Source organism: Parus major, chromosome 2 (assembly GCF_001522545.3).
Source record: "Parus major isolate Abel chromosome 2, Parus_major1.1, whole genome shotgun sequence".
NCBI classification, from domain to species: domain Eukaryota; kingdom Metazoa; phylum Chordata; class Aves; order Passeriformes; family Paridae; genus Parus; species Parus major.
The window spans coordinates 60764283-60789664 of NC_031769.1; the positions used below are offsets into that span (position 1 = coordinate 60764283).

Here is a 25382-nt window from a genome sequence, read left to right on the forward strand (position 1 = left end):
ACAGTCGGGCAAGCCGGTGTCCCTGCGGTGGCGGCGTACACCTGCCCAAGGCAGGACGGTGTCCGTCGGGCAGGCCCCGTGGGCGCATCCCGCCCCCGGAGCAGCATCCCCGCTCCCGCCAGCGCCGCCTTCCCGCTCAAGGCGCATCCCTCCGCGCGTGCTCCCTGGGAAGCAGCGGCTGGCCGAGGATGGGGCGGGGGGAGAGGGAGTCTCCCCACGCCTCCGTGCCGAAGGCGCTCGGGTGTTTCCGTCGCTCTCCGGCGCCGCCGCCTTTCCCCGCCCTCTCGCCGCCTGCCTGAGCGCCCGCACTCCCGGCGGCGCGGCGGGAGGAGGCGGAAGATGGCGGTGGGGATTGGCAGGGAGGCGGCGGTAGCGGCGGTTCTGCGAGCGAGCCCGTGGGCAGCCAGCGCCGGCGCGGACCGCGGCTGAGCAAGGAGGCGGCTGGGGCTGCGCCACCACCGCCCTCCCCGGCGCCGGACCCTCCTCCTCCTCTCCTTCCCTCCCTCCCTCCCTCCCTCCCTCCCTCGCCTTCCCCGCCTGCCCCGGCCCTCCGCCCTCGCGCCCGGCCCGGCATGGACGCTGGCGCTCCGCCGTGTCGCTGCCGCCGCCGGCGCTGAGCGGGGCCGCCCGCCCGCCGCTCCCGGGAGCGGGGAAGATGTCGGACACCAAGGTGAAAGTTGCCGTCAGGGTCCGGCCCATGAACAGGAGAGGTAACCGGGGTCCGGGGACAGCTCGGGGCGGGGGCGGCACCGGAGCGCGGCGTCCCCCCGCGTTCTGTCCGGGCTGGCGGGAGGACGAGCCCCCTCGCCCGCCCCTCGCTCCCGGAGGAGCCGGCGGGGGCCGAGCTGCACCGGCGTGCCGGGAGAAAGGGGTTGCTCCGCTCGCCCTGGCTGCAGCCCCCCGCCGTGTTGCCTTGCAGAGCTGGACCTGAATACCAAGTGCATCGTGGAGATGGAAGGGAACCAGACTGTGCTTCACCCGCCGCCTTCCAACGCCAAGCAGGGAGAAAGGTAAAAGCCCGAGTCGCCGTGCCCCGAGTGAAAGCCCAGCCCCTGCTCCTCCGCCTCGCCCTCGCAGATGTCTCGCTTGGCTTTGTCAGGGCAGCCGCGGGGTCCCCAGGGTGTCGCTCGGTGCTCTTCGGGGCTGCGGTGGGAGGGAGAGGGCGAGAGGCGAGCGCTGACCGGGGCCGCTGCCTTGGGTTTGCATCCATGGGAAGTAAGGGTAGGTTCTTTACCTGGCTTCCTGAGGGAGTCGGAGGTACCCAGTGTGGAGACAGAAGATCCCTGTTAGTCTCCCAGGTTTAGAAGTTTATTCTTGATTGACTGCTCAAAAAATAAACTGTTGAGTAGGTAAGGACTTAGACTGTGTGTGCTGTTTTCAGAAATTTTCCTTGAGTGTAGGCTGTTAACAACTTGGTGTAACCTGTGGGGGAACAAGAAGCAGAATCCGATTTTTATGCTACTGATGGATTTTGTTTTTTATATAACTTTGTTTACTAGGTTTTAACCTATTTGCATTTGAAAAGGCTGTAATTGCTAGATCCTTTATTAATTCAGTGTTGTTCTATGAAGTAGCCAATGAGAGAATATGTTAAAATAATTTTGAAATCTGGCATTTAGTTGTGATGCCCCAGTAAAGAATACCCTTGGAAAAAATCCAAAATACCAATGCACTAGACTGTAAAAATAGATCAGAACAGGAAAAGATTTCTTTCCTTTGAGGGAGTGTGGGGAAAGACAGGGAGGTGCAAGGGGAATAGTTATGTTGTATGCTTGTGTGTTATATTCTTCTCTGCCTGCTCACCTATTGACTGCTCAAAATCTGTTAAATGCACTTAATGCCAAGGAGTGAGAAATCATTTGAATGGATATGGAGATTTTCAACTTAGCATTTTCCTACTACTTAAGCCTTTTTTAAAAATATTTTTGACTCAGTTCATAATAGTGATGAAGAAACTGTAGTGTGAGAATTTTTTTTTTTTTTTTTTTGCAAACACAGAGTGTCATGCTTTTATAGTTTTCCAGTGGAAAAAGTTGAGACCTTTTCTATTACATGTCCAAGGTGTGAAGGTGCTTCTCACATTAACCCATGTACTAGAATGTAGCTGTAATCACACCAGTTTATTTTAAATCCAGTTTGTATTGTCTTCAGAACCATTGTTGTGGCTAAAGTGCTGGTCTGCATCTTGATAGATCTGTGCTTGTTTCCTGCCTCTTTCAAAGATCTTTGTGTGATCTGTAAGTTGTGCTGCCTCTCTGGGTCCTGACAGCTCATCTGTGAAATGGAAATCTTGGGGGTTTTGAAAAACTATTTTGTTTTAGAACGTATAGGGTTTTTTTTTTCAACAAACAGGAGTTTATTGAAGTGTGTATATAGCTTCAATCACAACACTGCTATAATAAGAATAACAAACTCCTCAAAGTGAGTGGAATTGAGAGGTATGAAGCATAAAATATACATAGAGTTTATAAAGCAAAAACAGAATTAAGATTTGAAAATTACTATTTCAATAGACTTGAGAGACTAAGGGCCGGGTAGTTTAATGAAGAGCCGGTAATGTGGGAATTTTGCCTGTTGTGCACATTGGCCCGTAGGTATTCAGTGAGACTACACAGTGACTGTCTTTTGAGAGGTTGTGTGTCTTGTCTTTATCAGGCTTTGATATCTATAAAATATATAAATTCTCTTGGTGGGGACTGGCTTCTGTTTCTACATCAAGAGCCTTATGGGTGAGCTGTGACGCTTGTGTGCGACCTCACCATCGGCAGCTGTGTTGGCAAGGGATAGATAGCTATCCTGCTTGCAGCACAGTGTGAGGCTGGAATTTGTCTGGCTGCTAACTGGTGTGTTTGAAACAACTGCCAGATGTGTTATTGGAAAGAACAGTCAGAAATACTGATCAGAAGTAACTCTCATTAGTGCAAGCAGATAGTTTGGGTGCCTGCTTAATGGCAGACGTTCCGTGTTATCTGTCATGATGCCTGCTGGGCTTTCTAGCGTCTCATGAACATCCTTACATTTCTTTCAGTGCTAAACTGCTGGTTTACATTTTTCACTCAATATAAATAGTTTAATTTCTCATGATGAGAAATGGATTCTGTTCTTCTGTGTGTACCCACCATAAAATGTCTGTATAAACTGGCTCTGAATTGCTGAGTAGTTGCTGCTTGTACTTGGATTGATGCCTTGGCAGGGTTAGAGATGTCAAACGGATTTTTGGTTTTCTTTGTGTAGCTTGTTTTTATATAGCTTAAGTGGATTTTTCTTTCAGAGCAACCATGTCATTGCAAAAATGATTTAATTTGTTAGGATGATTAATTGGTCTTTCTCTATTCTATGCATTATTTTAATATTCTGTTTAGTCTTACCTTTCCCTTTTTGCGTTTTATCTTTTTATATGGAAATTTCCCTTTTCTAGCTGAATGGAACTACAAGTTTGTGCTGCATTTTGGAATAAGAATAAGTAGTCTTCTAAAGCAAATTTGGTTTCCAGGGCTGCTTTTTTTAATTCAGCTGAAGCCAAGAGACTATAGGGTATAGGGAGTAGAATTCAGGACCATGCACTTTATTTGCTTTATTCTCTCAGTTATAATTCAAAAGGTACTGACAGAATTTTCTAAAATAAAATTAGGTATATCTTTAATAACTATAAAATGATAAAATTTGCTCTTGGAAGAACATCCAAGGTTAGGAAAATCAGATTTTACTAGCTTTGCCTATGCTGTACAGAGTTTTTGAATTAAATCTAAATTCAGTTGCATTATTTCAATTAGTCTCTAGGCATTATTAAGGATTGTTCTGAAGGATTTTAGATGTACAAGTAATGCTAGTTTTACAGGTGATGTAAAAGCCCTAAAATCCCAGACAGTGCTGTCATTTGTCCAACTTACATTATTGTATTAGAGGTAAAGTTATAGCCATAAATTAGGACAGGGTTCTGACTGCATCTTCTAACTGGTAGACCACACAGCACTCACATGTAACAAGCCCAGCTACAAAATAGTAATTGTTATTAAATGCAAGTGTTCTGTCTTTTTATAAGCAGCAGGCCTGCTGTTGCCCACAGGCACATGACTTCCAGTGTTCTAAACTAATGAAGGAGGAAAACCAGAACATAGTAAAACTGAACAGTCTGAGCCTGAAAGGCACAGGAAAATCTTTATCAACTGAAATAATAGGAGACAGAGTTCAAAAAGGGACAGTTTTCATTAGCTGCTATCAGGTATAATCTCTGGTGCTGGCAAAGTTTTTAGAAGTTCGTTGTTGGACTTCATACCTTTAACCCATGTTTAATTTTTACTGGTAGGAGTAGTTTCCTTTACATATGCTGAAGTGTTCTTTATATGTGCTTGTGTGTTCTTTAGTTACCTCTTGTGTCTCTCAGCCATTTCCTTCCCAAACCAATATAGATTTCCATTTCTTTCCAGGAAGAAAGTTTCTGGGAGCTCTCTGATTTTTTTCCTGTCTTTACCCACGTACCTGAATTTTACCACGTTCGTTTCTCAAAGTACTCTCTTCACAGAAAAAAAATCTATTCTAATTTATAGGGTTTCAAAAATGGGTATTATGTTTCAAAGCCAATTGACTACATCCTGCTGTCCTGCTATAAATGTTTGCATTTGGTTGTTGGCAACGAGGTACCATATTAAAATGTAACTATGAGACAATCAGAGTATGGAGTCACAGACAATCCTGCAAAATGATTATGTAGATTCCACATCTCTGTGTCTACTGAAGATTTGACTTTACATTATGGATGTTATTTTTCAGTAGGACAAATGAGGTCTTGCTGGGTTAGTTCCTCCTGTTTCTGATTGTTAAAATATGCTTTCCTTCTTTCCTTCCTTTCCACTACACTTTTTACTACATAGGATCTGAAGTTTTATTTTAGCTCCCTGATAACAGTTCTTCATGACATGATTTTTCCTTTAGTAAGCAAAAGTATTTGTCTTGACGGAAATAAACAAGGAACCATGGAGACAGTAGAACTGAAATGCTATTTCATCTGTAGTTTTAACTGAAACACAGATTTGTTTATTGGGCAATTCATTCTATTAGAACACAGTAGCCTGTTGCAAACTTTGCCTTAATAAAAATCTCAGAGCAGAAAAGAAGAAAGAAGTCCTCAGATTGTAGACCTGAACTGAAAAATCTCACTTTTTTCTGAAAGTATCTTTCTTGCCTGATTCTTAAAAAAAATCCCCAATATATTATGACTTATTGATTGTCCTCATCTGTCCTCATTTTGATAAGTAGCACCAAAGCCCAATTCTAATTAAAAAGCCCCTTTTCTTATAGTACTAAATGACTAAAGATTCCAGAATATATGGAGGCTTTCTTTTTTTTTTCTTTCTTTTTTTCTTTTTTTTTTTTTTAAATAGGTTTAAGCTCTTTAATAAAATAAATAGTTGGAAGCAGATGTGTGTGTGTCTATCTAGTTTTTGTAGGTCATAATACTTTCAAAGATTAATATCTGAAGCACAGATTTCATCCCTAGGCAGCTAGTCCTAAAACTCTTCTTTCCAGAAAACAGCTGTTGCTCCTTCTGCTTTGGAGAAAACATGATTTTGGATGGTCTTTAGTACATGGTCCTTCCCTTGGTGGTTGTGGTACTTCATTGTTTTTGATATGTTGCTTTGGGTAGCATCAGAGATGAGAGAAGAGTGCTGTTGGAGGCCTTCATGATAATGGTAACTTTTTCAAACTGAAAATTCTGGAAGCTGAAATAGGACAGCTGCTAATTAGTTCTGTATCTGAAGGAATGGCCGACCAGATCACATCTTTGATGTGTGAACTTCAAATTATCACCTGTTGGGGGTGGATCATAAAATAGTAGTATGCAGCAACTTTTATCTTTGCAGGAAATTGTAGAAGTAATCTGACTTTGACCTGTCTAACTTTCCTGTTAGACGTCAGTGTTCAGGATGTGAATTGTTAGCTTTAAACCTTGGCAGAGGAGATGGATTTGAGTTACGAAATGTGTAGTTGAAAAATGTCATTTTGGAGGTACATTTACATTGCTTTAATCCAGTCGTGCCTCAGATGCAACACTAGATGCAGTTCCTTGAAACTGCTGTTCTAAAATTGCACGTAATGTGGAACACAATGAGGCACAAATTTGTAGTCCAAAGTACTGTGTGATACAGCTCTTGGTTCATGAGGTGACCTGAATTGTGAGTAAGTGCAGCATTCATTATTTTACTGTGTTTATAAAATCCAGACAGCTGATAGGACCTTGTGGTTTGCTCTTCAAATGTGACTGCTAGAGGACACTACTGTTGGAAGCTGTTGGGATTGTGGGTGAGCAGCCTGTAGTACTTAGCTGGCAAAATTTCAGAATAAAAATAGATAAAACATTTGAGGAGAAGGAAAACTCTTCTTAGAATGACCATGTTTAGGCAATCATTGCTTTGTAGCCATTATGTGCTTTTGGACTACTGGGTGTTACGTTCAAATACTTCTGAGTAGAGCACAGTGGAATGTTGTGCATCTTCAAACCTGTCCAGTTTTTCTCTTTTGCTATATTGGAAGTACCTAAGTTGTGGGACAGAAAAATATGTATAAAAAGATCAGTAGGCCTATAGACATGCTTAGTTTCTGCGTTTAGAAGGTACAGCTATGCATGCATATGCTTATTTCTGCAGCCAGGGGTATTTTTGAGCTCTGGATTACTAGTCAATACATCTTGAATATGTTGTCTATTGAAATGAGTTACGAATTTTAAAAAATTGCAGCTCTCTTAAAACAGAGGGTTTATTTTGCCCTTTTTTTGGGAGATGTCAAGACTAGAGGAAAAATTTTATTTTCACCTCCATACCCCCTTAGTGTAAATAGAGACAGTTGTCTTGTTTTGAAAACAAGATTCTCTGCTCTGTTGTGCATCTAGTAGGTTTATTAAATGTGCATGTGGTAAGACTCCAGACTTCTAATTCACTGTACTTTAATAGTTAAAAAACTTAAATGATGCTTGTAAACATGGTGTGACCCAGGTGTGGGTTAGATTCTGGATACTTGAGGAAGTGCTGGTGCTGCAGAACCTGAGCTCAGGGAGCTGCAGTGCACACCAGCTGCCCTTCTGTGGAGGTCTGTGTGCCGAGCAGAGCTGGAGTGTGAATCTTGGCACAAAGTTTCAGGGACAAAGTGAATCCCTTCTCGGTCTGACCAGGCCTGCAGGGCAGCATGTGCAGGCAGGCAGCTGCTGTTCAGGCATGCAATATGGTGGAACTTCTAGTAATAAGATTAGAGCTAAATCTTTAAATTGAAGAATGCACTTGTTGCTATTGTGTTTGAGACTTTATCAGATTTGAACTCCTGCTCTCCTCTGGTGCAGACTGAGTAGTGGTGGCTGCCTCTGGCTGCAGTGCCCGTGTCTCCTGCACGGACAGACTGTCCTTAATGATGGGAAAGTAGTGCAGTGCCTTTGCTTATTTGGCCTGCCCTGGGCATGGTTTGAATCTATTAATGGAAACAATTACTGCCTGCTCTAGTGAGACGCCAACTGCTGCAGCAGTGCTGTGCAGATGCTCTTGCTTAACTGAGTGATTTCTCTGGTTGTTTGATATTTTGGAAGAGTTTCTGTTACTGATGGCAGAGTGGAGAAGGCTCTTTAAGGAAGTGTGAAAGTGTTGGCTGGAGACAGTGAGTGCAGCCCACAACAAAAAGACCCCGTATGTGCAATGATGTGCACCACAGGACTTAACTCTTGAGTTAACTTGTGACCCAAAGCACCAAGTTAACTAAAACAGTTGTGTCCTTGCCTGGAAGTAACATTGCTTGTGTGTGTTACAAGAGGCAGTACAAGGGCCATGAGTTTGTCTAGCCAATACCTGACTTTGTATGTTGATATGAAATTGATCATTAGAGTCTGAGGTTTGATGGAGCTTGGTGTGATTGTGTGTGCCTTTGTGGTTCTTCTGTGTGAAGCTTGTGTGAAGAGATGGATGTTTGCTGGGGGTAGGAGGTAGGAGAGCTCAGTAAGTTGTCTTAGAATTTGAAGGTCAACCAGAAAAGTGCATTGCTGACAGGAGTTGAAAATCAATGACTTGAGCTCAAGATACCTGTGTTGATGAAGAGCAGGAGTTAAACAGGCTGTTTTCAATGTCAGAGGAGAGTGTCCCTTTCTATAATTTCTCATTTTGGGTGAAAAGTGAGCAAGTGGCTTTCTGGTAGTATTGTGCTTGGTTATTGTTATCATCTGTAACTCAGGCCTTTACTTTTGATAGTTGTCTTCTAATATAAAAATAATAGTTTAAAAACTCAACCCTCAAAACATCTATAAATTCATAACCATATCCTGAACTAGTATAGTCTATGGTCATCAGCCATACCCTTAATTTGGCTTTTTGTTACATCCTGAATAGAGACATCCTCACGTACATGCTTACCAAATACTTCTACTCCTATCCTGTCTTTGGATAATGTGAAGCTAGTGGCTTGTAAGGTGGAACATTATCAATAAGAGGCAGTTTGAATGTTCTGTCTCATTTCACTTGGATCACTGTAGGGAAATCTATATAGGCACAGCCTCACATGGAGTCCCCCATTGCTTTTCATCCTATAGTGACTTAATTTAAGTGTTATAACTCAGGATAGAGATTTATACCACCACTACTGTTTTGACAAACAAAGCCATGAATATATTTTGGTGCTTGTTATTGGTACGGGGCTTATTTTGAGGTGCATCTGTCAGCACAGGAGCTGAAAGGCGTGCCTGAAACATTTCTGGGTGCTTGTGTTAGTGCATGATTAATGATGATGCTGCAGATGAGTGCAGAGGGGCTTACTGTGCACTAGCAACAGGTTCTGTACTCACCTGTTTCTTAAAAACTAGTCTCCACCAAGCCTGTGCTGCTGCCTCTTCACGTTCAGTAACAGCAGGCTAGTAGTGACTGGAGATCCCTGGTGTCACTGCATCTTCTTTTTGCAGTGTGTATGTATATTCCAAGAATTTTAAGCATTTCATAAACATGAATCAGAGCAGCTGCTGTGGCTGGAATGGCATGCTTATCTCTGCATGTACTTAGGAAGATACTTCTCCATATGTTTAAAAAAGTGCCAGGGTGCATTGTGAACTGCAAAGTTTCTAAAAAGTAACTTGATGCTTTGCTTTAAAAACACGTTGCTGAAAATGTCAACACTGGAATATTTTTTTCTGATTTTTTTTTTTGTATTAGAGAATATTTTAGGCTTACAAATACAATGAGAAAAACACACACCATATTTTATTTATTGAGCTTTCATTTTCTTACTTTATTCCACAGTCTCTTTTCAAATACAAATTTCAATCCCAATTAAATAGTGTACAAAAATCTCTAGCCAAGATTAAATTTTCTTCTAGTGTAAGGCTTCAAAATTCTGAATCTGTCTCTTCAGCTACTGCAATATTTTTTCTAGTATTAAATACTAGTATGTGGAGCAGTCTGTTTTACTTAATAATTCTTACATGATGACAAGGAACAGCAGATCTTAGATAAGAAACTGGAGGATTTGATACTTCTCATGTGGTTTCCACTTTCTGTCTGACTTCATTATTAAAATAATGTCTAATGTAGCTGAGGTGGCCTTTCATAAACTTGATTCTTTCAGAGTTGAAGCAAAAAGGATTGTGTGAGGTAGAAGGGGCGATTTATCTGCCAAACAAATTGACTTGTATGGTTACTGGCACTGGCTGTAATGTAATTTTTAGAACTTGAGAGTTCTTATTCTTGCTGAATATTTACTTTAGATTCAGTTTTACTTTGTGATTCAAAAGCCCAGGCTTGTTTTACAGTTGACAAGCTTTTGCAAAAGATAAATCAACAGAGCATTCCAGTGGAGGCACAGAGCTGGTGGAAGTTCTTTACTGGCAAAGCTGCTTTATGGCCTTGAATGAGCAGGGTCCTGTTCTGCTTTGGAAAGTTTCTTTGTCAGCATCTCTCAATGTGAGTTTTTTAGATACGCAGTGTGATGCGAGCTTGCAGTGCTCCAGAGTTGTTTTGGCTCAGTAGTGCCACCTCCCTGAATGATGCAAGTCCTAAACATTTTGATGAGTTTTGGTATTTTTTCCTTCCTGTCATGCTATGTTGTCATTCTTTATTTTGAGATACTTCTCCATTTCTTTTAGACTTCAAATAAATTTGCAGTGAATTTTTTTCTAGCAAATTCAGACTGAATTTGGCAAAACAGAGAAACGTTAATTTATTTACTGTATGTAGCTGAAGACATTAATATATTAGTTATGTGTCCTCTGAATGCTCAGCAACAAGTGGCTGAGTTTGAATTTTTCTTTATAGAGAACTGTGCAGTTGTGTAAAGAGTAATAGCAGAATGTATTTGCAGACCTCCTGCACTTTGCTATTTTATTACATTGGGATAAAAATGTGGTTCTGAAGGTTTTTTTTTAAGTATGTAATGAGCCATCATCCCAACGCTCATGTTTTACTGGTTTGGAGCTTCTTTCTGGGTCCACAGCAGATATGCTATTCTGAAACAAGCTCTCTGGAAAGCAAGCTAGTACTTTCCATTGTGCCCATTACATTTAAAAAGAAGGAACTTTTGAATAGTTCTAATTCTTCTGGTGTAAATCTAATCCTTGTACCTGCATTTTTGATAGGAGTGTCCTTGAGAAATGCTGCTTCAGTGTCTGCAGAGAAAGTGACACATAAAGTAACCCAAGAGATGGCTTGTTAATGGGTTTGCTGCTGATGTGGTAGAATATTCAGGGAAAGGATACTTGGGAACCAGGACAATGAAAAGCAAAAGAGAGCTGCAGAAATGTTTGCCCAACAACATGATAAAACTTATTAAAATACATGTTGGAGAAAATCAAACCAATCAACAACCTCTCCTGCCTTCCCCCCTCCAAAAAAACCCAAAAAAAACATTTCTTTTCATCCTCCTGAAAACCTGGCATTCTCTGGGGTGGTACTAGTCTTCATGGGTGTTCTGGTTGAGATCCAAGTTGAACACAAAAAGGAAAATCAGTTATTGTAAACAGACCATTGAACACTGGGCAGCTTTGCTGTGTAGCTTCCTTGTCAAGAGCTTCCAAATCCTTAGAATGTTTATTGTTTGAGGTGTTTATAACATTGTAGCTAAGTCCATGGCATGTTTTAGTGCATGGCTGTAATCCATATTTTAACACTGAATTTTTACTATTTATTGCATTAAATGTCATGAATGAGGACCTTTTTTAATTGACTGTGAAATAATCTAACGTGAGACAACTTATGTGACCATCAAAAGGATGATGAAGTGTGTTTGAAGATGGAGCATCTAGGTGTTCTCCTTAGGTCCCTTTCAGTGGAACAGTAAATTGAATCTTTTAGTAAATTTAGTAGATGATCTTTCTCTCTTAGCATTGCAGTTCCATGATTGGATTCCTCTTTACTGTCAGAATTGCTGGGTACTGAAGGAGGGAGATATCCGACTTCCACATGGTGAGAGTTAGAAGTTATGTCTTGACACTTCTATTTTCAAGCTCTCAGCAGGGTGTGGTGGATGAGTACTGAACCTGGATAGACATCAGTCTAATCTCTCCTTCCTTGTTTTCTCCTTGGGGCAGGCTGCATCCCCTCAAGTAGTTTTTGAAGTTTCAGTTTTGCAGATGTGAATGTGACAGTGGCACTCTTTTTGTCAGAAATGCTAATACTGTCCTTTCTGCCATCTACATCCACAGACAGGAGTTTTGTGTGTGCTCTGAGGAATGTGGTGTACCTCTGTTGGAAATTTCAGGATGTCCTCTTGCAACTTTGGTCTAGTTTAAACCCAGAAATGCAGATTTACAGTGTTGAGTAGGCTGAATGCCCTTAGTGTTTTGCGAAATACGTGTGTTTTCTGAGTACGTTTTTATGATTTCTCTGGTGTGTGGTCAGACCTGTACTATTGGTTGCTATTTCAGAATTTCTTACCTGAATGAGGAAGAAATCCATGGCTCATGTGCAAGACAGATCAAATTGGCTTTGAAAACACTGTTGTACTCACATGACCAAGGTGTGAAACTAGTTTTATTATAATCTCTCTAAGCCAAATTGATCTTAAATCTGTCATCCTTTGTCTAGGAGGTTGTTGTAGGATGACTTCTGAAGGATCATGGTTCAAATGTTTTTCTCAAGGTATTGGCATCTTCATCATGGTTCAAAGAAGACAGGCAAGTGAGCTTGCCTTTGCTCAGATGGAAAAAGGAAAGTAAATGCTGCATCTTTGAGGACTTTGAAATGGAATAGTACAAAATTGAATTGCAGAACTGAATTTTGAGTGAGGGATTTTTCATTAGCAGTGTGTACCAAGGAAAGAAAATAGAAATACTGACATCAAGCAGTTGTGTAGGAAAAGAAAAACTAAATCTGATTTCTTTAATTTCAAGAGATATTTGGAAGTGATGAGAGTCTGACAACATGCTGACTAGTAGCTGTAATGAGAAATGTCAGAGTTCAGTAAACTCAAAGTAAGTGTTTGATTTGACTAGGAAACTTGCACTTTTTTTCCAAATAATGGTGGAAATACTTTGTATTTGAAATACTTTTGTAATTATCTCTCTACTTTTCTTCCAAAGTAGAAGAAAATTTTAAAATTCCCTGCAGAACTTTTCCTCTTAACAGAAGGAGCAAAGGCTGCTTTGTATTGTTCTTTTGTGGCATTTTTGGTTGGTTGGTTGGAGCTGTTTTTGTAGTTTTTTTTCTCTTTAAGTACTGTTAATCTAAAGGTATTTGAAATGGGATACCTGCCTTAGCTGCTGCTTCTCTTGCAGCATGCTCTTTCTGTTTCATGTCTCAGTTTGCAGGTGTAGTAGATGAAAATAAATTAAGCTGGTGTGGAATTACTGATCAAACATCATCTTTGCCATTTTTTTTTGCAGAATGGCTATTTAGGCAGAAAAAGGAAACAGCTGACTCCTTATTACATTGAAAATTAATGACTGGGGGTTGCTCTGACTTAAAATATTAATGATGATGGTCAAAGTGGGAAAACTACACTGAAGGATTACACTTTTAAAATAATTTTGAACTTAATGCTGTATTTGTCAAACCTGAGTTTTGTTTGCAGTATTGCTCCTCATCTACTTTGCTCTTTCCTTCACATTCTTATCGTAGTGTTAGTAACCTGGAACTGCTGACCTCATTAATGCTGGTCCCTAATTAATGTAATGCTTATCAGAGTTCAGAACCTGTGTGCCCTTTCATATGACTTTTAAGGGTATTTCAGACTGATCTACTTGCTCAGAGTCTTTCTTGTTCCTTAATATATGGCTTCTCATTCTCTTCTAGGGATTTTTGTCAGTGAGAGACCACATGTAATTCTGCATTATTTCTTGCTGGTTTTGTGTGACTCTATTCACTATGCAGGCAGATCCCTGGGTAGATCATTTAGGCCGTGGGTTATTTATGGCAGAGATAATTAGCTGAGTTGCAGCTCCTGAAACAGAAGAATTGCAGCTCAGTGTCGTGGAAGTTTAGCTGATAAGCTTTGTGGGGCCTCAGCTCCTCCCGTGCCGAGTCAGATCAGGACACTCAGTGCTAGACTCCCACAGTCTGGGTGTCTAGCAAAGATTCACTGGCCTGTGCTGCCCATGCTGTACCTGGTGTTTGTGGCAGTGTTGGAATCAAGAGCAATGCCAAGGACAGCAAAGGGCAAAAGGTTAGGTGGGAGTGGGCCTCCACTACTGCTCTCCTAGTTCAGATGCAGTGCAAGATGAGCACATGTTCAAGTAACAAGGCAAAGCTCCTAAAACTCATGTGTTATAAACCAGCTATATAGAGATATCTAATGGACACCATGGTGTTGATTTGGTGTTTGGGAATACCTACAATGTACCTCTGAGTGTACACTCTGTTATCTGGGATTTTCTGTTTCCAGAGTGGTTCAGCCTACTCCCATCATGAGTGGTAGAGCTGAGTGCAATCACAACACAAATGGTACTGAATGGAGCTAGAAAGCTGTGTCTTAAGTAGTTTTTAAAGTATTTAGTTGAATGCTAGAAACTAAGTAGTTGAAGTATTTTGCCAGAAAGTGGGGTAACACTCACAAATTGATTTAAATATACCTGTTGACCTTACTGATTGAGCTGATTGTTAAGTTTAAAGCACAGTTATTTGCAGTACCAGGAGAAAAACAATCATCAGGAAGGAATACATTTTTCTGTCTTTCTATGAAGGAGACTTTCCATTGTGTAACTGCAGTACAGCATCACTGTCGAACACTTGATATCCCAGTGCAGAATGCCAGAACTCCCTTCTTAACTGGCTCTGAGTGGGTGCCAGCACAGGCTACAGACTCTCCTGCAGTCTCTGGGTCAGCTTGCAGGGCCCAGTAGCCAGGCCTGACTTACCACCTTGCACGCTCTCTAAACATACTGAGCTAATCTGAGTACTAAATTTCATAATTTCTGTGCAAGCAGATCCATAGAAAAAGTTTATGCCTTTTTCTGTTCTCAAGATTAACTTCCTTCTTTTTCTACCCTTCATTCTCCTGACCTTCTACCTGCATTCTCCCATGCTGTTTAAAGATACCATGTAAAGTGTTATCTCCAGAAATGATGGTGCTTCAGAGTAGAGCTTGAATGCTGTTAGCAGCACTCTGCTGCTTAATCTAAGTTGGAAGCTTTGATTACATTTAATCATCTATAGTTATCATGGTAGTGTGTGTGTGACTGTGTCACTCATGTCTCAGCTCTTTTCTCTGCTGTGTCTCACTCCTCTGAGTAACTTCCCTTATAGTAAGTACTCACTGACAGGGATTGGGTTTTTTTTATCCTATTACTACTTTGTATTTATATTTTTGTATGCTAATTGGTAAATATATTCCTCCTGCTCTGAAACACGTCAGGGCTGACAGCTTGATTTAATTTTAAGATGTCTAATTTAGAGTTTGGTTGTTTTTTTGGGTTTTGTTGGGGTTTTTCTACTGCAATAAGACAAATCTTATAACAGAATAACTTCTTCCATAATGCATCTGTGCTTAGTATACTGATGCTGAATGAAAAGGCCTCTGCATTTCTGCAGAGTGGTATAGACTCTCCCATTCTCAAACTCCCCCTCTCTTAACCTGGAGTGCTCCTTTTCTCGCTGTGTCCATGTTGAAGCTGTGCCCTTTTTAGTACCTAATCAGGTGCTTTCCATTGCATGAAAGGGTCCATGCACCTTCTCTATTTCTGGGCATTGATTTGTCTCTTTGCCACTTTTTTGCTTTGTTTTATGCCCTGAGTTAAAAAAAAACAAAACTACAACAACCTGGGTGGACTCAGTGTCTGGGATTTTTCATGCAGAATAAATCTGCAGCATGGCTAAAATTCTCACAGGTAATTGCAGTGGGAAGATATTTCAAAAAAAACTTCTACCTTTGAGTATAATAATACAGTAGTGTTCCACTCTTTGTAAGCAAATATTCATAAAAAGATAAACTTGTCTCTGCTGTCTGAGATCACAACTCAATGAAACATTTTGATGGGGTATTGTTAGCTGCAAGACAGCGAGAGGAAAAAGATTCCAGTAGGCATTAAAGAAGAATGAACAAGCTTTTAAGAAAGAATTAAAGGATTATCATATCTTTAAAATATTTGAGCTGTATATAGGCTTTGGGTAAAATTCTGTTGAGAATACTGCATGTTGTTTGAACACGTGTTTTTAAATGTCAAATTGTGTGGAGAGAGAAACAAATTATTTAGGGAAAAAAGTATTTTCTGACAGCAGCTCACTGTGCAGGCTGCCAGTCAGAGTTGCTGTGATGATGTCTGCTATCAATAAGTGTGAGAGTTGCACAGCATAGGAAGTCCATTTGGAAAGGTGATTATGATGACTGGCAGTCTTTGAATAAAACGTGTTGGGAACTACGTAGCAAAATTTTTGATTGTCAGTATGGCATTTAAACTAGGATAGGACCTGAAAAGATGCAAAATCAAATTTTTGTTAATTATTACAGCCTTGTGGAATTTTAGAGGCTAGAATCTTTACCTCCCTGTTTCCTGTTGTCAGTTCATTGTGTCTGTACTGTCTGACATTGTATCTCTTGGAGCGTAACACCAATTGCTGTGGTAGAAAAGAGCAGATATATCCATATTTCTTGTAGCAAAAGAGGCTTTGAATATGAGAATTCATAGTAATTTTGCCACCAAAGCCACTGCAAATTCACTGGGCAAGTTCTGTGGAGAGAGAAGCTGTTGATCTCAGCTAGACATTTTTCAGAGAAAAACCCGCTAGGCTTGTTTCAAGCACATTGCAGTGTTTATGTGCAGAGCAACGCGTGGAAGAAATTGGTGATCAGAGGTTTGGTGAAGCATGTGACAGGAGTAGTTGGGCTGGGCATGCTTGTGTGAAATGTGGGGATTTTGGGTAATGGGACAGACTTGAATTCAAATTTAAAATATATTTTTAATGTTTCTCTTAAATTTACATTTGTACTGGGTTTTGGGTGTTTTTTTTTGATTTTTTTGGTAACAAAGGCTGCAAAAGCTTAAATACTACTTTTCAGAGTTTTAAAGTTTACAAGTCAAAAACGAAAAGAAGAATCCAGATATTTTAGCGAGCAAATATAGTAATAAGTTGTAGATCTCTGTAGGTTGTATACCAATTGTGATTTTTAAATATTGTAAAAACACTGCATTACTGGTTTTAGTTTGGGCTTGATTTTTTCTTTTTACATGGTATTTGATATAATGTTTTTAAAGTAGACATAAACTTAGCCCCTAAAGTAGACATAAAATAGCCCCTCTTTTCCATCCCTTTGCTAGAATTGCCTTTTCTGAGCACTTAATTCTCTGGGACCTCAAAAACAGGTGAGGATTAATCAGTTCTGAGCATGTTCTTGCTGTCAGAAGGATATTTTTCATCATGTTCCCAATTTTCTTGAACAAAGTGTTCCAGCTGTCTTCATTCAGTAAAGATACCATCAATTACAAGTAATTAAGAGGTCAAATCAGATTATGATCTGTGGGTTTGTTGTTTTTTGAGGTTTTTTTGAGAGGCAAAATGATTAAAATGTCTGTTGTGATCTAATAATTCTGCATATGGCAGATCCAACTTGAAGTAGTTTCTGAAGAAGAAAAATGTATTGTGGATGTTTTTTCATATTGAACATTAAGAATTTAAAAGGTCAAGATATGAATGAATATTGAAATTCAACAAGTTGATGAGAGGCCAGATTGCTTTGGCTTACTAGTTAAATCTCTCCCATGCACGTTGTTACTTCTGGCTTTTTGAGATGAAGTGCTGCATAAATTACTGCTGAAAGTTCCAAGGCTTTTCCAGAGAAAACTGAGTGAAACTGTAGACCATTAACTTGGACTGGATGAATAACTGCCCTTGAACTTGAGTGTGATCAGGTAGTGCCTTGCACATCTGGTGAGATGACATCAAAAGTTAGTACTCTTCAGCTGTTTAATATTGTGCCCAGAGTGTAATGTCAATGAGGTTCTTTGTATTTCAGTTGTTTTTATTTTCAGGTGTAATACTTAGGTTTTAAATAAGAATATTAAAAAATAGGTATTTTACTACTGCTAATGGTAGATGGATAATTTCATACAAGGAACAGAAGGTTTCATAATGTACTAAAGACTAATGGCTGAAAGCTCAAGTCCAGTGAAGGATTTGGGGTGGGGGAGGAGAGGCCAGGAGTGCATTTACTTACTTATTGGAAGAAACTGCTTGAAGAAAGAAGGAATGTATCTGCTAACTTGAGGAAACAAGATAGGTCTTTCCTTTGGCCTTTGATTACCTTGTGCTTCTCTATTTCTGGATTGTATGGTGTGTGAGACAAGTCAGTCTCCTTTCTGAAGTGTGGAATACTTCGGCCTCCTGCTGCTTGGGCAAAGCTGGGATGGTGGTTACCATCTTCCAAGTTTCTGGTATCACAGAAAAAAAATCTTCAGTCTTCAAGGCCTGCACTAAGAACTATACCTGCAAAGTTTTCTTTAATACTGTGTCTCAGGTTGCTGGTGGTGTGGCATATTGGTCAGTCATGACAATTACAGTAAGGAAATTTTTAAAACATGAACAGTTTCTTCTGAGTCACAGTATGGGATTTCTCAGGTTTGAGAGAAGTATGTGATGACACCTTTTGCTAACCATCAAATATGAGGTGGTAATTAACTTCTTTTCATTGCCCATGTCTATCAGCTAGGACCATCTTCTTTTAAAAATAACTTTTCCTTTAGTATTTGTCTGCCCTGTGTATTGGGCCTCAGCAGTTTCATGAAAGATAAGAATTGGAGATAATTTCTAAATGTGAAAAATTGGAGTCACTTGCAGGCAGAAGGTTGACCATTGTGCAGAAGCTTTGGACAGAAGTGATAGGAGGACAAAATATTAAAGAGCATTGTGTATTATGAGCTGTGTCAAGAGGGTTTCTTACAAAATGTGTAGATGAGAAAGAAAAGTTTTGGAGGAGCATGATAGAATCAAAAGCTGGTAACAGTTCACAAGAGAATTTCTACTGCATTTGTACATTTAATAAGATATATTAGACTGTTCAAGTTGTGGGGAGAATGGAAAACTCACTACAATTGTTGTTAAAGACAGAAAGACTTCTTACTGTCTTCCAGACTGTAGTCCCAAAATTCTTCAATTTGCAGGCAGAGGAGCAAAAAAATTCTCCGGTGTGTATTTAAGATGACAGATTGCTTGAGCAATCCAGTAGTTTGTCTCATCTGTTTAAATTATAAAATGACATGTAAAGTCTGAATCATTGTGCAATTAAGTGATGGTTGAATGATAAAAAAACTGTTTCCTGAACACTAGCTTCAGAGATGCTCATTCTTTAACTGCCTCTAATAGCATTAGAGAGGTCTCTGATTTTAGAAATTTATTTTGGTTTGTATACAGAAAACAGCATATCGCCTTGATGGAGCAACTTGTCTTTTTTTTAAAGTAATTTTGGCTCAGTTGATAGACATATTTGAAAAAACTCCAGCATGTAATTGTGAGGTTTTTTGTGATTGTTATTGAAAGCAGGTGCCAAGTAAATAGTCATATTTTGTTGGGTTTTTTTTAATGGTGAGAAGGTTCATGGAGATGCTTAGTTGTCTCTCTGAGGTAAGCAGAAACTTTGCTATGCAAGACTGCTGTTAATGAGTTCAACTTTTATTATTGCCAGCTGAACAAGCAGCTCAAAGCAGCTAACAGAATTTTACATTAGTCCTATACCAGCTGGAGTCAGCACAGATGGCAGTAATAGTTTCCATCACTGTGCAAAGATAAATGGCTGCTCTGTTGTGCCATGGAGGAGTGTTAGAGATCCCAAGTAATGCATTTACTAATACTTATTAAGACATATTGAGTATCTATAGGAGCAAGTCCTGAATGAGAAATTTCTCTAAACATTATTATGGACTGATGTGAAGAAAAGCACCTTTTTAAAAAATAATAAACTTAATTCAAGAAGGAAGTGATAGATTTGTAAAGAGACAAGGTTTATGGATCAGATAGTGAATATGTGCAGCTACAATAAATTATGATCATCAGTGTTTTGGATTTGGAGGACAGAATTTCTGGGAAATGTTTTCTTTTTCCTCAGCTTGTGGCAGAGCAGAGGCAAGGTTTCACACAGAAGGCTGTAGGAGGCTGTAAACAGAATGGTTGGTGTTTATCATTGGAAGAAAAATCTGGTGATACAAATTGAAGCTTAGATGAGGTGATTTAGTTGGAATTGGGTCAGAAGGCACTGGTTGCTATTGGAAAGGGAAAATTGCTGTAAATCCCTTATCACAATTTTCTGAGATTATGGAAGTAATTTACAATAATGAAGAATAGAAGACTTTTAAAGGCTCTTCAGGAATTAGTTTGAAAGAAAAAGTTCACAGAAGTAACTTGTCTATTTTGACTTTCTGTGAATGCAAAAACATTTGAAACTTGTTCTCTGAAGAAATACATCTACTTGTGTGTTTTTTGGGATTTTTTGAAAGTTTTTTCCAGATTTAACTGTTCTCTAGGTTATGGTATGGAGGAGAGCAAACCATTAAACTATTGCTTTGACTGTAGAGCTCTTTGCAGGATGTGGGTAAAGCAAACAACTAAGCAAACCTGAAGGGCAGAGGGCTTTTTTATTGCTCCCTGCCAGGGTCACCAAGCCTCCTCTTACTGTAGGCAGAAGGCAGAATCTCTGGCATCTCACACTATCCTACAGGTAAAATGAAGTGAGCACGTCTTCAGAACAGCTTTGGATTAGACTCGTTCACGTAGTTTGGTTAATGGGGTGATATACTGGAATAATATTTCTAAGACTGAGGTATATAAGAATTCTTAGCACTTCTTCCACTGTTCATCTGGTGTTGCTGTTGGCAATGAAATAAGAGTGAAAGTAGGCTGGGTGTGTGTCTGCTGCTGTTGGGCACCAGAAACAATCAAATGTTGGCTGCCATGCTGTGCCTCCCTTCTGGAGAAGAGCTGCTGTCAAGGAATAAAATTTTAACTTTGGCTTTCTGTTTGTGTGCCAGACTGTGAGGTTTTGATACTAAATTAAGGTGTGTAAGAATGATAATCTTTCATTCAGGAAAATCTGGGGGCTGTTTTACTGCCATGCACAAATCAGCCTGCCCATGAAAATACAGTCAGCTTTTGCAGATTCCTGAAGTATAGTCAGTGTATAGAGCAAACTTTTAAATTTCTTTTTTCCCCTTTTTCTTCATGTATGAGATGTCTTTTTGGAAGAAAATTGCTCTAAGTGACTGGTTTTTCCTAAGAAAAATTTTATGAGACAATTCTTAAAATGGGGCAAGACAAGCTTAGTGAGATTTTAGGCTTGCAAAACTTACTTTCAAGCTGCTGAGTTTATTGGCAACAACCACTTCACCCAGATTTTTCTGTATTTTGTTACTGCCTCCCCCAATTAAACATACATTTCCAAAATGTCTCTTGGAGTTGTTTGCTTATGTGTCCCTCTGAAAGCTTAATTAGGAGATAGCTACTCATATTGCAGTAACAATAGATTTACTTTAGATGTACTAAACAGCTCTTGAGAACTAACATTGGATGGATTTTATTCCTTTGGAAAATTAGTAGCCAAGATACCAAGTTTACATGGGGTTCTGTTGTTTGCCTATTGTTGTTTGTTCTAATGCATGAAACAGAAAATGAAGCTTTAAATTAAAGTTCTTGCTGTTTTGGGGTCTGATGCAGACACATTTGTGGTCCTATGGTTTTATAGAAAGGTGTCTGTGTTGGAAGTACTCTTAGAAGAAGAAATTCTGTGTACCAGTACTGATTGTACTATTCAGAACTTAGACCTTTTCATGAAGTTCTGTGTTGTTTGTTTCTCTACCTTTTAAATAGAGAAATTATCAGTGTCTGGGGTTGTTTTTTTTCCCCAGGCCTCTGATTAGCATAGCATATATTCTTAAGTTGGAACACTTGTTTATACAGGGTTTGGTTGTTTTTTTTTTTTACACGTTTGCTGCATTTCTTCTACTTCCTTTTTACTGTAATTTAGTGTTATGCTTGACCTGAAGTATGAAAGGTGTGGAAGGAAGGTTCAAGGACTGGGTTGCTATTGAGGCAAGACTCCTGGTTAATTTTCATGCCAATAGTTAGAAAATACTAATAAGGAAACAATTGCTTTTGTCGGTAATTGTTCCTTCAAATGCTCTTTTGAGGCTGTGCCTTCTGGAGGAAGGCATGTGCTTTGATGGAGAATATTACAACATACTTTTACCACTTTTTCTGAGGGGAATCTTTAGGAAAAAATTTAATTATCTGTGAAGTATTAATGTAGTGTAAGAAAGAGGAGCTCATCTCCTGTGCCTCACATATTCAAATGATGCTGAGTGTGCAGTTTTGGTGTTGTTTGTGCTGTGGGTTGAGCATGAATATGAAGTATATACATGTAACATGCCCCAGGACACAGACACATGAGTCGGTTAATCCATGGCATTTCAAGCACTCTGTTCTGAAAGACTGCAGACACCTTGTGAAACCCCTAAAGGCGATTTGTCTATAGAAATACGCTGAAGTGTGTCTCTGGATTAATTCAGACTGCATTTCTCGTGCTGAAGTTCAAGGCACAATCCTCTGTTTCTCATATTTCTGGCAGTGTCTGGTTGGCATATATACCTGACTTGATCTGAGGTCATTGCTTACACATTACCCTTTCTGCTCTGGATTCATGGAGCATTATTTAAGTTCTTGGGAAATCTTGTAGGCAAATACAAGGATGGTGAGTATAGCCAGTCATTGGATTATCATTGGCATTATTGCAACTGTAAATTCTGGGTTACGGTATTTTTTTTCTGCTTGATTTTTATATATATTGTATTTTCCCCATGGAACAGACCAGCAGATTTACAAATTCTTTTGAGGTATTTTGGAAAAACACCCATTGCCTCACCTTGTGTTTCTTTAATGTTGATCCTGTTATATGAAGGTATTCTTGCAGAATATGAATTTCAGAATGAATTTTACAGAATGCTGGGTTTTCCACCAAGATCACTGGTGGGTTACAGAGCTCTCCCCACACACCCTTATCTTCTGTTCATCACATCTGACTGGACTGTTGCTTTGGAAACCGTTGTAATGTCGCAAGTGACTTCATTATGATTAAATGAGGGGAAAAAAATAGAACAAAAGGAGCACATTCCTGCTTCAACATGCAACTTGGAAACTGAAACTGTCTCACATACATTCCCTGTATTTCAGAACACTTTTTGGTAGCGGCACAGATCTGTCCTGCTAGTCAGGAATAAAATCTGTACTTTGAAATTCCTGTTATTTATATTCTTTAAATATAATCAGTAATCAACTGATGTAGTTCCAAGGATAACTGGCTTATACTCTATTAAAAGCTGTGTGTGGTTCTGTAAAAAAAAAAAAGAACCATTTAGTGTTGGCACTTCTTTGTCCAACACAGAGACTTAATTAGTTGTCTTTAACACTGAGAATTTTGTAGTTTCCTGTTCTATCTTGGAGTATTTTCTATTTATTGCTAGTATCTGTATAAATATTTGGGTTTCTGAAGCAGGTCTGTAACTGCAGATAAACAGAAGATTAAAAAAATGTACCAGGATGCTGAAAAATTTTGGCACTGTCTCAGCATTGTTACCAATCTAAAGAAATATCCATGTATTTTGTGGTTATTTTGGAGTTTGCACTTAAAACTTTTCTAATAAATTTAAGTTTTCAGCGCCATATGGTAAATGAAACTTAGTAGTCACAGAAGAAGGAAAAACGAGTGTTATGATTTCCTAGACCTACCCTGTCTTTTTTTCCCCTTGATGCTCTAGAGGGTGTTTGCTGAAGGTCGTTTTCTAAAGAGTAAACTCTTCTATCTGTGCAGCTTGCATGGAGTGGTCAGGAGCCAGATCAGTGATTGTTGCTTGGAGAGGGATGGGGACAGGAGGAGACTCTGCAGGAGTTCCCAGACACCTTGGCACTGTGGTGTATGTGCAGTGCTGGCTGGATGTCCTGCTGGTTAACTCTGTCCTCAGCTCTGGTCGCTCCCTGCAGTCTGTAATAGCTCCTGGTGCTGCTGCTCAGGTGGCAGTGCTTTGCTGGGAATCTCTCCAGAACCGGTTACTGAGCCACCGGCCAGGCCTTGCTCTGGGCCTTACAGGGAAGGGGGCTGGCAGTCAGAGCACGCCTTGCTGCGCCTGCCTCCGTGCCAAGCTGAAATCACTAACAGCTCTGTGGAAGTCTAAAGGGCTTGACATGGACAGCTTGATGAGTGCCACAAGTGAAGATAGTTTGGGGTGTGTTTAAATCCAGTTTTTTTTTCTGTTCTTCATTTAACTTCACTGTCACCGGTTTGTTACCGTGAATGAAGCAGTTGATGTGTGAGACAGTATTACAGAAGCTGGTAAAGTATAGAAAATGTGCGGGGTATGAGACTTGCTGCAGAGACACCAACTTTTTCATTGTCTATATCTATATGAACTGCTAAAATAGACATTTAATTAAATTCTCAATAACTGAATCTGATTAATTTAATCAATTCTCATCCACTGAGAAACTTTCAAGTCATTAATATTTTCAAGTAAATTGTCATTTTCTTCCCTAAGTGTCCAACACCTTCCTTTTTTTGGCAAAGCAAAATGAATAAGCCTATCCTGAGTAATACATGAATTATCTTTTCCATTATCTCTCAGGAAGTTCTGATTGTTTCTGAAAGGCTGCGTACTACTGATCTGCTACCTGAGGAATGTGTCCACTCCCTCTATTGTATAAGTACGTGGTGTAACCATTAATATGAATCTGTTGTTCTCTTGTTCTTTCTGGAAAAATAATTAATGGTATCAAATTAGAAATAGTACATTTTTTTGTACCAAAAATATTTTTTCTGAATGTTTATTTTTATCATCTGTGTAGGTAGCTGCAGATGACCGTCTTATCTCTAAGAATCTCTGCATAATATCATGTCTTTTTGATTTTGTGGCTGGAATCCTAAATTAATTACAGAATCATAAATTCTAATCTTGATGTTGATCAAGACAGCCTCTTAGTCATGGTATTTCAGTACTATCAAGGAAAGTATTGATTTATCCATAAATATATGCATATATAAATGGATAAATCAAATACTGATAAGACTCACAAAGTATACACTTGTTCAGTCAGCAGTCCATCAGAGTTGTCCATTGTGAACTATCATCAGCTAAATAAAAGAGCTCAGATGTATAAATAGGTATTTAATTCACGAAATTCAGATGGACTTAACGTTACTGAATGTATTTGGTATTTTTAGCAGATACATGTTGAACTGGGACACTGTATTTGTGGGAGGCCAGTTCTTTCTGAATTCTATTTATAGGCTGGCCTGGAATGCTCACATGATGATATTGTTTGTAATCTTGAGTGTTTTTATTGCCAGTGATGCTATGGCAAAGAGCTTCTCAGTATTTCCATTATACAGTTCTATTTCTAAGCTGTATACCTAGTGCCTAACATAAAGCTTGGCTTGGAGGGTTGAGGATGTGACTCCTCTGCAACTGGAATAAATCCTGTCTTTGTAGTTTTGGAAGAGTTATGTGATTGCAGTGACTTGTACACATTTCATTATCATGTTGCTACAACAAATATTAAAACACATGGCAGTTAAAACAAGATCTGAAAAATATCCATAGAAAAATGGTCAAAGACTAGGCAGAAAACTGAAACTGCAATGTTGCTGTTTGTGAGTTTGCTCTGATACAGCAGAGTTTAATCCAAAACGTTCAAGCCATAAATGATTTTGAGCTCAGTTAGTGAGACTCTGTTAAGAATACTGGCCAAAATTAATGTTGGCAGTATTTCAGACTTTTTTTTTTTCAGGTGTTCTTTGGTTTTATTAGGGTCACTCCAGTTCACTAGAACAACGTTTAAAAAAAAATTTAAAAAAACCAAAACAACCAAACAGTTTCATTTGAGGAGAGTTGAAAAGGAGGAGCAGAAGATAATTAAACTGTCAGAAAAGGAATATCACTTATGTGATATTGTTGTAATAAAATATGT

At 39.4% G+C, this 25382-nt stretch overlaps 1 protein-coding gene across 6 annotated transcripts in view; it reads left to right on the top strand.

The window, feature by feature from the left end:
* The first annotated feature begins 566 nt into the window (after nucleotides 1–566).
* KIF13A (kinesin family member 13A) overlaps nucleotides 567–25382 on the top strand; it is a 103550-nt gene continuing 78734 nt past the window's right edge. For 4 of the 6 annotated variants that reach the window (XM_015617490.3, XM_015617492.3, XM_015617493.3 and 1 more), the window contains exons 1-2: nucleotides 567–710; nucleotides 920–1010. In XM_015617490.3, coding sequence (XP_015472976.1) covers nucleotides 656–710; nucleotides 920–1010 — 146 coding nt within the window. In that variant the 5' untranslated portion in view covers nucleotides 567–655. The remainder of the gene's footprint in view (nucleotides 711–919; nucleotides 1011–25382) is intronic. The other 2 variants (XM_015617496.3, XM_015617494.1) reach the window with 2 other exon arrangements.